The following is a 12621-nucleotide window of genomic DNA, read 5'->3' as shown; positions in this document are numbered from 1 at the left end:
GACAAGAGGGATTTGTGTCTTGATTTAGGACAATCGTTGCATCCAGAAACTTTGCATGGCAAAAGACTGCAGTAGCTCTGGGAGAAGCTGGCAGGTGTGCTCTGCTGCAAAGGCTGCTCACATATAACTTTGATACATTATGTTGATGCTGATCTTTTACTTTTCAAATTGTAAATGTAAATTGTAGATGTTTTGTTTTGGAGCGTGCTGTGTTGTAAGTGATGCTAAAGGTGACTTTTAATTTTTTTTCCTCTAGATATGGGCTTATTATGCCCAAAAAGTTGCCACAGAAAAATCTTGTTTCAAAGAAGCTGTCGGTGTTCGCAGATGAGTCAGATGAAGAGGTCAGTTCAACAATTTTCTTCTGTAATTTGCCCCATATTCTGCAAATTTCTTTGTGTCCAACCCTTAATGGCTGCATCAGATTTTGAGATTTTGGCAATGTCATTAGGATATGTGTCATCATTTTGGATTTGGGTGTGAAATATGATCTGTATTTTCTTTAGTACACATTGCATGAAAGTGATGATTTTCTTGTTACTTTCTGTCAACTCTTCCAGAAGTTCAGCACATGTGACAACCTGTTTGCTAGAGTTAACTGTAGCTTGTAAAGAGATTTGTTGACTGTCACTGGTGAATGACTGCAAATAGAAAGCCCAGTAGTAATCAACAGATCTCACTCAGATGCTAACTTTAAAGTGTGGTGGATAAGTGTGTTTAATCCTTTAGTTCATTCCACCCAAATTTGATGTAATTGATTTTATGGTGTCCATATTGTGAACAAAAGCAAAGTTGTACAACCCAAAAGTTCTAAAGCAAAAGAAGATGCATGAAATTTGCGTGACAGTGTTCTTTTCTGTACTCTTTAATTTTTAATTTCTTTTAAAGTATTACATTCAAAATACTCGCTCTGTACCTGCCCCAGTAGAGGGCACTGTGCGCTGTGTAAATCCCACCTGGATGTGCTGCTGGAAGCACGGGAAGTATCCAGGAACTGGCTGGGATATGGGCTGGGCTGGGGCCCTTACAGAAACCTGTGCTACAAAAATGTTCTTTCTTCCCTGGAGCTTCTCTCCATGCTTGTTCTTTTGTGTGGTTGAGAAAAACAATGCTAAAAAAGCATCAAATAATTTTGGTCAGTTTCTGACTCACTGAAATATTTATATTTAAAATCTATTTTTATTTTAATGAACTAACAGTTGTTAATTTTATGTCACAGAAAGCCTGAATTTAGCAATTCACAGCTCCTGTGTACCTGGTTCCATTGCAGAATCCAGAGTGTTGCTGTTGAAGGTGTCTGAGCTCCCGTTTTACAGGGCATGAAAGGGCTGAGGACCTTCCTAGTGTTATCCACTCAACATGAAACATCTCAGTGCAGCTTACAGGAAACAGGACAGGGGTGTTTTAAATCCCATCTTTTTCCTCACTAAGCTGTGGTCCTCAGAGATGCTTACCTCCACTGTGGCTATGGAGAGAGGCTTTCCTTTAGATACAGCTCCTGGAGATGGTAATGGAGCACTTTCCCTGTTAGATGGGATTTGGTGTCTTTCTCTGCATTAAGGATCTGACCCCACATTTTCCAGATCTCAGGAATAAACCTCATTTAATCTGTTGTTGTTAAACATCATGTGGTAGGTCTGCGAACCTTCGTGGGGGCTGTCTTGTATTTTTTTCCTTCTTCATTTTCTCTTAATATCGAAACATTGAAACGAAAGAATGAATGCTAATAATTCTAGTAAAAATAATATATGATGCTGTCTGCCAACTTTTAGCTTAACAGCTCAAGTGTCCTCCCTTTCAGAAAAGCTGACAGATTTACTGTCAGAGTCTGTTATAAAAGCTCTTAGAAGTTGTTGTGCTCATCAGTATGGTACATACCCAGCAAAAAGTAATAATCTCGTAACTGCCTTTATCGGAGAAGATTGTTTTTTTTTTTAAATCAGAATTACTTTATTAGTTCAGTAATAATTTCAGAGCTTTTCAAGATAAGGAGCAGCATTTGGGAGGGGTTTCATTTCCTGTCTGCTACTTTATCAGTCAGAACTACATCTCAAATGTCTGGAGATTATGTATTTTTAACTGAACTCTAATAAAGTTTGTGCTGGGAAATCTGCACACCTGACTTGGTCTGTGATTATATATTAGATACCAAACTTCTGCTCCCTTCTTTTTTTTAACATTACTATGCATTTTTCACTCAGATTTTGCTGCTGTCCTTGCTGAAGGAATTTAGATTATTTTTTTCCCCTGTGGTTAAGTACATTAATGGATGTTAGTTGCTGAAGATGGTCTTTGTGTTAGTTCATAAGAAACAGAGCATCTGGGATGGAAATTTTCTTGAAATACAGTGTTGACTGGGAAAAGGTGCCTTGTCAGTATTCCCTGTGTGCTGTTCATTGTTCTGTTTTACCTTTGGAGTTTAGTTGAAATTATCTCTGTGGTACAGCAGATAAAATTTCTGTTTCTTGATTGCACCAGAATTACCCAGTGTATGTTCCTGTACTGTACCAGTCTTTCAAAACTGATTTGTTAAGACAGGATGAAAAAAATAACTGTACATAGACCTCAGTAGGTGCTCAATTCAGGAGAGAGATTGTGGAGCCAGTGTGATACATTCTGTGAATGTATCAGCTGGATTTGGTGGGTTTTTTAGTGACCACCTAAAGATAAATGGAATGTTTAAGCAGGAAGAAGCTGAAAATAAGCAGAAAACTATATCCTGTCATAGGCTCAGGGTTTTGGTTTTACTTACAGATCCTTTGTAGTGGTTTGGTCCGAAACACTCATTACCATTTACAACTTTGCAAAGGAAGAGCCTGATTAAAAAGTATTTGCTGAGTAACTGATGTTGGTGCTGACCAGAGTTTTTGCAACAGTTTCCATGCAAAGTAAGACTAAGTAGAGTAAAGGGGCTCCTAGAAAAGAGTTTTCTGAGAAGTGGAAAGGAATAACTCAAGAGGATGTGTGTAAGATCAAGAATAATTCAGGAAGTAAGGAGATGTTGCCATTTCTCATAATATGAGCAGCAGGTTATATTATGGAATTACCAAGTAACTGGTTTAGTCTAAACAAAAGGAAGTTGTGTAGTTAAGGTGTGGAACTCCTTGCCACAGGATACTGTGGCATGGTGAAAAATATAAACAGATTCAGAAATGCATTCATCAAATTAAGGGATGCTCTTGATGTCAAACAATGGTTCAGGTGCATCCTCCAGTTCAGGAAGTCCTTGATCTGGTTTCTGGAAACTAGGATGGAGTGCCGAGGAAAGCTGATTCTGTGTACATGACTTGTTTTTCATGTTCATTCTCTTGATCTTCTGCTAGTAGCCATGACTCATATCATATGTGAATTGAGAAGAATCTTCTGCCTGATGTGATTTTTATTTTTCTTTTCCATGAAGACTGGAGTCTCATGTGCAGGTTGTAGTTGGATTGTGCAGGTCTCTATGAGGGCAGGCCTTAAGGATTCACTTCTAAATCCATGTACATGGGGGTGTAAGTAGCTCATTTTAAAGTGAGAAGGAGGTAAGAAATTGAGAGAACCATGAGAAATGTTAACAGATTGGGGTAATTTATTGCTTTTTTTTTTTTTTAAATAACCTTTTCAGTTGTGTACAAGCTCTCTTCCATGGTCTGGTAGCAGTGGTAGACTGGAGAGTCTCATTTCTCAGAGTTCCTTGATTTGCATGGATTCTGTGTCCTTTCACAGTATACGGTTAAAATGTTTTCTCCTTCCAGAAAATATTGAACTATAAGCTTTGTGCTTCAGAAGAATAGCTTGACTAGAGGGAGGGAAAAAGTATGAGACAGATTGCTGAGCTTATAGGGCCTTTAATAAATGGGAAGTTGATAAGTAAAACAATACAAAAGGACGGGAAGTTCTCATCTGTCAGAGCTCACAACACAACAGGAAATTGTCAGCCATAAACCATTGGGGAAGGTGTTTGTTTTCTGTAAACTTACTGCCACTCTGGAGAAATGGCAGATGGACTTCTTTACCATCATATGTCCAGTAATAAGGATTATGTATTACTTTAGTGTTTACATAATCTTTGCAGATAAATGCGTTTATTCCATGTAGGCAGACAAGGAAAACATTCTAAGCAGTGTTTCAAATATTTTGGTGGAATAAAGCTTATTCTGTAATTGTAACTGCACAATCTGTTTCGTCTTTCACTGAGCTCCTGCTTTCTGGAATAGTGCAGCGGAGGTTCTTCACTGTTGAAGTACCTTTCTGTTAAACCAGTGTAAGAGTTTCCCATAGAGGAAACCTTCAGTGATGACCCTCAATACATCAAACAAAGGACCATCTTCTTTCCCAAGAACCAGGAGGAAATTGAGGTCTTCTGTGTAATGCTGATGTGTGTTCTATGGTAATTTTAAATGGCTGTTTATGGTTTATACTGACTCATTTATAGCCTTTTCAAAAGAAGGTATATGTCATAAAATTAAGTACAGGGTCGTAAACTACTAATGAACATAAATTCTTCAGAACTTAAGTTTCAGTACTGAAAGCAGAGGTAAACATGAGATGAATGAAGCCAGGGTTCTTGTAGGTTTTAAACTAAATAATCTGCTATCTGCTTCCCCCAGTCAACCAGCCAACCAACCAGCTACATAAATAAATTAAAGACTATATCCAATTCTAGTCCAAATAATCAGCAAGCTGCAGCAGACAGGGTGTAGCCCCCGATACCACAGTCAGCTCTGTGCGTTGCTCATGTCTGCCAAGCTCAGCTTCCTAAAGCCCGAAGCCTGGGCTGCTTCCTTACCTGGTTGTCTGCACCTGGGTAATAGCAAGCATCTGCTCTCTAGTGATGAGCACAGAATCAGTGCAGAGTTTTTCTTCCATAAAGTGCACATCGCATTTTCCCTTTATTAGCCACAAGGTTTAACATTTGGAAAGCAGAGATGGATTTAATCTATGTTTACCAATTATAGCACCAGAAAAAGTGGAAATATGTGCCCTTTTGAGTTCCCCTTTTTCCTTGTCTGTGAGTCCTTTGCTTTGAGGGAGCTAGGAAGGAATATTTTCAATGTTCTGTGTTTCAGGGGGTTTTGATTGTAGTATTATTTATGAAGGTCATGTGTTTGTGGGAGGTGAGCAAAGGTCTAGAATATCTCTAGATCAGGTGATTCTGTTGTATGATACCAAATGTACTTCTCCAAATAATGACAGTGTTACCGTAGCACCTTCTCTTGCTGAGTCTAGAATTACTTGGTACTCCTCTGAGATACTATCTTTCTGGCATTTAAAAAAAATAAAAGCCACAGAGAAGTTTGCAAGTACTTTTATTATTTATGGTTTCCGTAGCAGAAAAAAAGTCCTTTAGAGGTTAACACTGTCTGTACCTGTTCATTACTCCCATCCTGGGTGGATGACAGAGCCCCCAAAGATGGCAGGTGTTCCTGTGGTCTTTGTGAAAATGCCAGCTGGGTAAAGGGACAGAAACGGATGAGAACTTGTGATTTTAGTCTTTCCCAGTGCCGAGGAGGAACTGGGTACTCAGCACAGGGCCAGTGTCTGCTCACACAGCACTGCCCTCTTGCCGAGTCAAGCAGGCACCTCTGGGGAGGGGAGAGGGGAGAGACAGAGTGCACAGAGTCACGTATAATGAAACTCCGTCCCTGCACAGCTCGTTCCCTGTTTCTGAAATTAACCAGTGAAAAAAAAAGATTTGCACTGTTTACAGTCTGTCCTGGAGAAAATTGTGGAAAAGCACTTGGTGTTTTCCCTTGTTAACACATCTGTTAAAGTTTTAATAGGATAAGAAAGAGGGGTCACGACATGTTATTATTTTATTTTAAACATCAAATGAATTTAAAAGCCTTCATGTTCAAGGGATCTGTTTGAATTTAGATGGTGCTAATTCTGTTTGATTTCAGAAGATCTTAGTCCCTGCTGCCAACCTCCCTGCTACTTGGTTTTCATTTTTTAATTTTATTACGAACAAATTACAGAATATCTTTGCCTTTTTAAAATGTGATGCAGAGCATGTATTAGTCAAAGTTGCAAAACTTGGAAAGCTGCCAAAATGCAAAAGGACTTTCCCTTCCTATTTCTGCTTTTTAGGATTGAGATGTTTAATTGCCTAAACAAGGATACAAGTCCTGCCATTATAGTGGATCTGTTTAATTAACACTATTACCTACTGGTTGAGAAAAGATAGATATGTAGTTTAGGTCAAAACTAATTAAAAGAAAAAAGTAAATAAAATGCAAAGCTTTTTTGTAAAAGTATGATTAGAAAACATATTTTAAATAGGGATCTGTTTCTTCTTAGGAAAGATCAGTATTGTTACTTGCTAGCATGTTAATCCTGAGAAATTAAACAGTAACATTTGAAGTACATGCTGTTTAGGTTTGTTTTTATTTCTGAAAATACACAATTAATGATACAGATCAGACTTGAAGTAAACACCAAATCCTTTCAGACTTTTGTATTTAACTATGAATAGTTTTTCTTTTTTCATGTGATTGTCAGTATCTCTGCTTGTGACTGCTACATCTCTGATGGACATGCAGGAAAACTTCCAGTATTTTCTGAATCACACCTGCCTGTAATTGGACTATTATATAGTTGTTTGTTAGAATGGTAGAAAAAGACTATTATCAGTGTAATTAATTTTGTTTCTGCAATGCTTCCTTCAGCCAACTGTTGGGGAAAGTCTTCAAAAAGAAGCATTGAAAAAGCAAGCAATGAAACAGGTAAGGGACTATTTTTAATTTGCTCTCAATGTTCTGATGGGTAAGTTTATACTATAGATCTGCTTAAATTACAATATAGGAATGAAATATTTGGAAATAGTAAAGATTTCATTGTTATTATTTGGATCTCTTCTCCCTTTTTTTGTTTTAGACTAAATTGGAGATTCAGAAGGCTTTAGAAGAAGATGCTACGGTGTATGAATATGACAGTATTTACGATGAAATGCAGCAGAAGAAGAAAGAAAGCAGTGCCAAACTGTTAGCTGGAAACGATGACAAAAAGGTCAATACATGAGAATGTATCGTGTCTGTCCAACTCTCTCTGCTTGGGGTAGTCATGACTGGTTAACTTGTAGACTTCAAAGCATTGCTGAATTATCCTGACAAATGATAATTTCATTGTTACTTATTCTATTTAATTTGAAGGCTCTTGTCAGGTTCTCTGTATGAAAGGAAGCCTTAAAAGAAGGGCAAGGCTGTTACAGTTATGGAAGACAGAGGGATGAAAAAATAAAAAAAACCATTTCTTTTCATTTAGAATAAAAATCCTCCTAGTCAAAGATGGGATGACTGTTTTGATTGAATACAGCAACCTCTCTTGGTACTGGGAAATGTGCCATGTTAGGGATGTGAAAGGGAGTGGCAGTTTATTTTGGATAGCTATCGATCAGGGGAAGAACACATTAGAGTAGCTCCTGACAATTTTCTTCCATTACCAACTTAATTCAACATCTCCATCAATCCCAATTTGTGTTCTCTCAGCCACCTCAATTATCTCTCAGCATGGTAACTTTTTTCCCTTCTACCTCAGCCCAAATACATCCACAATATCCTCAAAGCAGCTGAGATTAGAAAGAAGGAACAGGAAAGACGAATGGAAAGAAAAATTCAGAAAGAGCGTGAAATGGAAGGAGGAGAGTTTGCACACAAAGAGGCTTTTGTGACTTCAGCCTATAAGAAGAAGCTGCAAGAAAGAGCTGAGGAGGAGGAGAGAGAAAGAAGAGAATCAGCTCTTGAGGGTGAGATTCACAGTGAAATAATAGTCCTGAAAAAGAAGTAGGGCCTTGTACATGATTTACAACATATTCATCTGGTGGTCTCTCTGTGAGGCTTAAGATAATTAAAGTCAAAGGGGACCAGGTTCACAGATCCTGAATCAGATCCACCTTGGTCTGCTATTTTCCTTTGCACGTCTTACAAATGGAACAGAGGAAGCTCCTCTGTTTGTGCGTCAGTACTATTTGGGTTGGTACTTAAATTTTTCAGGGAGGGTCAGTTGTTGAAGGAAGACTCCTAAGCCTGGGGTACAGTGATGTTTCCAGTTCTCACCTCAGACATTCTGATCAGTATCAGGAGTAGATGTAAAGCACAGGATGTAGGATCATAAGATTAATTGGGTTGGAGTGGACCTCTGAAGGTCACCTGTTCCAGCCTTCTACTCCAAGTGTGGTCTGCTGTGAGGTCAGGTCAGGTAACTGAGCTTTTATCTCTTTGGGTTTGAAAACTTCCCAGATGGAGATTGCAGTTGTGGTGGTGTCTACCAGTTGTGAGTTGTGTGTGGTGAGTATTTGTGGCACAGTAAATCCAACTGTCTTTTCTTTCTCTCAGCATACCTGGATGTGACCAAACAGAGGGATCTCAGTGGGTTTTACAGACATCTTTTAAACCAGAGAGTGGGGGAAGAAGAGATGCCTAAATGCAGCTTCCGTGAAGCCAGGTAGGATGTGATTCCAAAAGGGTTTCAGGTATAAAAACCAGCATCTGGCTGTGATTCCATACTCACTGGAGGATTAGACAGAGAGCACCAAAACAGTGGTAACGTAAACTGGTAATTTCAAACAGCTGATTAATTGAATAATTTGGTAAATAACTGATGATCATTAGTGACACAGAAATGAGACAAGCAGGACAGGGATGCTGTCTAAAAGGTATCAAGAGGACAGTTATGCTTGTAATCCTGCTTGGTATTATTCTAACCTACATTTTCTTTGGTTTATATAATATTTAGCAATCTGTATTAAGTTACACATTTTGAATCATGAGGAAGACAAGAGGTAAAATAATGAGCATAGCAGTAAGTCATAGGAAATGAATATACTATGAATTTCCTGTAAAGAATGTGAGTCTCTTAACTTTGTGCTTACTCCACATTTAGTTGCATAAAAACTAAATTGAGTGTTGATGCTGTGGTAAAAGGAAATGAATGATATATGTAGGAAATCCAATGGGAATATTTTGAAATCTTAATACGTGAACATTCCAAAACAAAGTATTGAGATGAGACTGAATTATTTAGCTATTTAAAATGGTAACATTCTGCCCTGTGGATAAATGTGATGAAGGGGATGTTTCTTGTGTGCAGTAGTTGATCATTTGAGACAATTAACTCAGGTTAAACCTCATTTGATAGAGGTTTTGAGCATGGATGTCACTAGCTAAGTGCTTGCCATCCCAAAGAAAATGCAGCTTTCATCAAAAGATCTTCCAGATCTGAGATTGGATTGTTAGAAAGTAAATTCTTAGCCTAAATGAAGAAAGTGATCACTGAAGTTACTCAGCTATCTGAAGCAGGGGAGTTCTCCATGAAGTGTTCAGGATGATGTGATTTTGTACTGTGTAGAGACCATTTGAAATGATGTTTTTTTAATCTTGCAAATTAAGGGAATTTCCTTTAGCACATAAAATTAGTTCAGGGGAAACAAATAATCCTGTAGATGGTGTTCCCAGCAAGGCTTTCAAATAAACTCAGGTGTATATTTTAATTTTATTCTTTCTCATGGCGGTACAACAGGATACAGAGAGAAAACAGCTTCATGTTTAGATCTCAGAATTGTCCCTAAAGTGATCCACCTTTGTTGTTTTAATTAATTGGATTACTAAGTAAATTACGAAACTTTTCCGTGCAATTTTTAGCCATTGTTTATAGGCTGTCCGTGCCTTCAAGCATTCAGCAGACATAGAATGTAACTGGTGGTGTGCTGACTCATGAGAGTGTCCCACAGGCTGTTGCTGGAGCTGTGTGATTAAGTGGAAGAGATGTGGCTCATGCAACTGAACATGTATTTCCTCATCAGCCAGAAGAGAATGACAAAGCGTAACCCCCTCCATGGGTCAGCATTTTGCATTTAAGAATATTTGAGCTGTTGAAAGTTACTAATTTTTGTCTGAACACATGTGAGATGAAAAAAAAACGTGTTCCTGCCTCTGTCAACAAAACACACAACCTGCTTCTTCTCTGGATAATTATTTGATGTGAATAGAGGACTAAACACATAAGAAAACTTATAACCTGCCAGCAGGCTTACATAGGAACACAAATCAATGTTGTTTTCCTTAGATGGAGGCTGCACATACTTAACCTCACTCTTTTAGATAAATTCCTCAGCTCATGTTCATCAGAGAACCAGAAATGGATACTTTGTGCTGGATTCCTGGAACCTGAGCCACAGACAGATTTGCTTTCTTAGACTTTTCAAAAAGCAGCATCTTTTGCCTAAGTCCTGACCAGAAGTCACTTTGTAGAAACGTCCAAGATTTCAGGCTTTTTAATGTTGTTTTTCTTTTCTAACGTAAAAAATGTAGGACAAAGGAAGAAAAACCTGACAGTCAGGATGAACCCAGTGAAAGGAACAAATGCCCATCGGAAAGACAGAGAGTGAAGCCCTCTAAGAAAGAGAACAATCCAGATGCTGATACCGACTTAGGAACTGATAGTAGTGATGATGACAAGAGACACAAACATAGTAAAGTAAATTTGAAGAAGAAGAAAAGGCGGGAGAGCTCTGTGAGCAGTGAAGAGGAGGTTAAACATCACAAAAGCCAGAGGCATTCCAGGTCACCAAGCTCATCCAGTGTGGAGGAAGAGCCACACACCAAAGCCCAAACAAGTCATCAGAGGGGAGAGAGCAGGCCAGGCAGAAGGGGAAATGATGAACAGTACAGGGAGAAGGATTATGAGAGAAGTAGGACCCATGAAAAGGATTACCAGAGGGAAAGGGAAGAGCGACACAGGCACGGGGATCACACTAATAGAGATCACTACAGAAGGAGGGAAGATCAAGATGATAAACAGAGGGGGAAGGAAAGAAGGGAAGATCAAGATGATAAACAGAGGGGGAAGGAAAGAAAAGAGAGGGAGGGACATGGCAGAGAATGGAGGAGGGCAAAGGAGAGAGAGGAGAAGGGCTCAGAGAAGGAACGAGAGAAAGAAAGAACAAGAAATGATAAAGACAGATACAATGACAGAGAGAAGGAGAGAGGAGAGAAATACAGAGAAAGGGAAGATCATGCAAAGGAGAGAAGAGAGAAATATGGCAGTGATGAAAAGAAGTACAGAGAGAGGAGGGGAAGTACTCCTACATCTTTAGAAAAAGATGGAGAGACTGATCTGGGAAAAGAGAGAAAGGGAAAAGACAGAGAGGTGGATGAGAAGGGAAGCTCCAGCTCTGGAATTTTTTCTGAGCAGAAACGTAAAGCTGGAGAAGAAGGGGAGAAAGAGGAGAAAGAACAAGCACAGAAAGCACCTGAGAGCATGAGCAAATTTGCCAAAAGGAGCAATGAGGAGACAGTGATGTCAGCACGGGACCGGTACCTGGCCCGGCAGATGGCCCGAGTCAGCACCAAGCCTTACATCGAGAAGGAGGAGGATTGATGTCCCTGGGCTGTCAACCAAGAGGAAAGGCCACTGCTGTGCAGATTCTTGGACAGAAAAGGTTATCCTAGCTATTTATTCCTGGCTTTCCTTTGAGAAGTTGTGTGTCCCTTAAGAGAACAACTTTCGGAATGGATTAAGAGGTCTCTTGACACACACCCTTAGTGTGTTTGTACAGTTGAAATATTAAATGTGGCTGACTGTCCACCCCGCCCTTCAGTACCATGTCCTTGGTATTTGAAGATTTTGGACAGACCTGGGGGTGTTAAACAATTTAGGGTGAGAATACATCCCCTGAGGAGGGGGAGCCAAAACAGTGAGCTCTGCTGAAACAGAGGTGTTCTCAGCTCTTAGGAGAAGTCATTGCTACCCACTGCTGCTCTCAAAAATGGGAATCAAACCTGTAAAAGTGGGTGAAAAAGCAAGAAAAACAGCCTGAATAATGATTTGGGAGATTTCTGTATGTAGTGTGGAGTTTTGTAAGCTATATGCATATTGAGATACAAATTTTGTATTATGTGTGGGTTTTGGTCTGGGAAATGTACAGAAACAGTTAATAAAGTGTAAGATACATATTGGATCTAATGTGTGGGTCATTTTTAATGTGTAGGTTATTTTACTGCATCTTTTTTGCATGGAATAAGGCAGATGAGTCTGTTTACATGTATCACAGTTGTATCTGCTTGTTAAGTGATATTTTAGATTTGTCAGTCTTCTGTTCAAAGGTTCATATTCAAGAATAAAAATTACCTTCAAACTAGGTAAGTAGGATGTCTGACAGTGGTCATAGCTTTTAGAATACATTTTCAGCACTTTTAAAATTGTTTCTTTGACTTTGTTTTGTGTTAAGTTTATCACTTTTATGCTAGAGTAAGGTGAACTTACATATCAAAAAAAATGTTTTGAGATTGGTGTTTCCCTAATTATTTGTTCAGCAGACTTACAAAATGTGAGTAAAATTAAATGCAAATGCTGCCACTTTACAAAGGCTTGGAATGAGTTTTATATGTCAGCTAATCAAGTAGTTAAGCACATACTTCAGTGTGGAGCAGTTTGGTTTTGCTGTTCTGTGTAAACAAGTGTAATGAGCTCTGGTTCTTCTGTTGGAATGGAATGAGTGAGTGTTTAGCAGTGGGCCAGGGTTCAAACACTGAAGGAAATCCTCTGCTTTTTGTCAGAGGCCTTGTTGACATCATAAACTGGACTAGATATTCTGCTTTTCCTTAGAATTGAGATTTTGATCTTTGCTCTTCTCAGAAGAGA

The 12621-nt window shown here is 38.9% G+C and overlaps 1 protein-coding gene across 1 annotated transcript; it reads left to right on the top strand.

Annotated features, from left to right (window-relative positions):
* The first annotated feature begins 229 nt into the window (after nt 1–229).
* On the top strand, nt 230–11938 carry NSRP1 (nuclear speckle splicing regulatory protein 1). The gene is made up of 6 exons (XM_008634378.2): nt 230–344; nt 6651–6707; nt 6859–6990; nt 7519–7726; nt 8316–8424; nt 10290–11938. The coding sequence occupies exons 1-6, from the start codon at nt 270–272 to the stop codon at nt 11356–11358; spliced, it is 1650 nt and encodes a 549-aa protein (XP_008632600.1). The 5' UTR covers nt 230–269; the 3' UTR covers nt 11359–11938.
* Nucleotides 11939–12621: the final 683 nt, after the last annotated feature.

Source organism: Corvus brachyrhynchos, unplaced genomic scaffold, assembly GCF_000691975.1.
Source record: "Corvus brachyrhynchos isolate BGI_N302 unplaced genomic scaffold, ASM69197v1 scaffold145, whole genome shotgun sequence".
NCBI lineage: Eukaryota > Metazoa > Chordata > Aves > Passeriformes > Corvidae > Corvus > Corvus brachyrhynchos.
The sequence above is the reverse complement of the archived record's forward strand: the minus strand, read 5'-3'. Positions and strand labels throughout refer to the sequence as shown.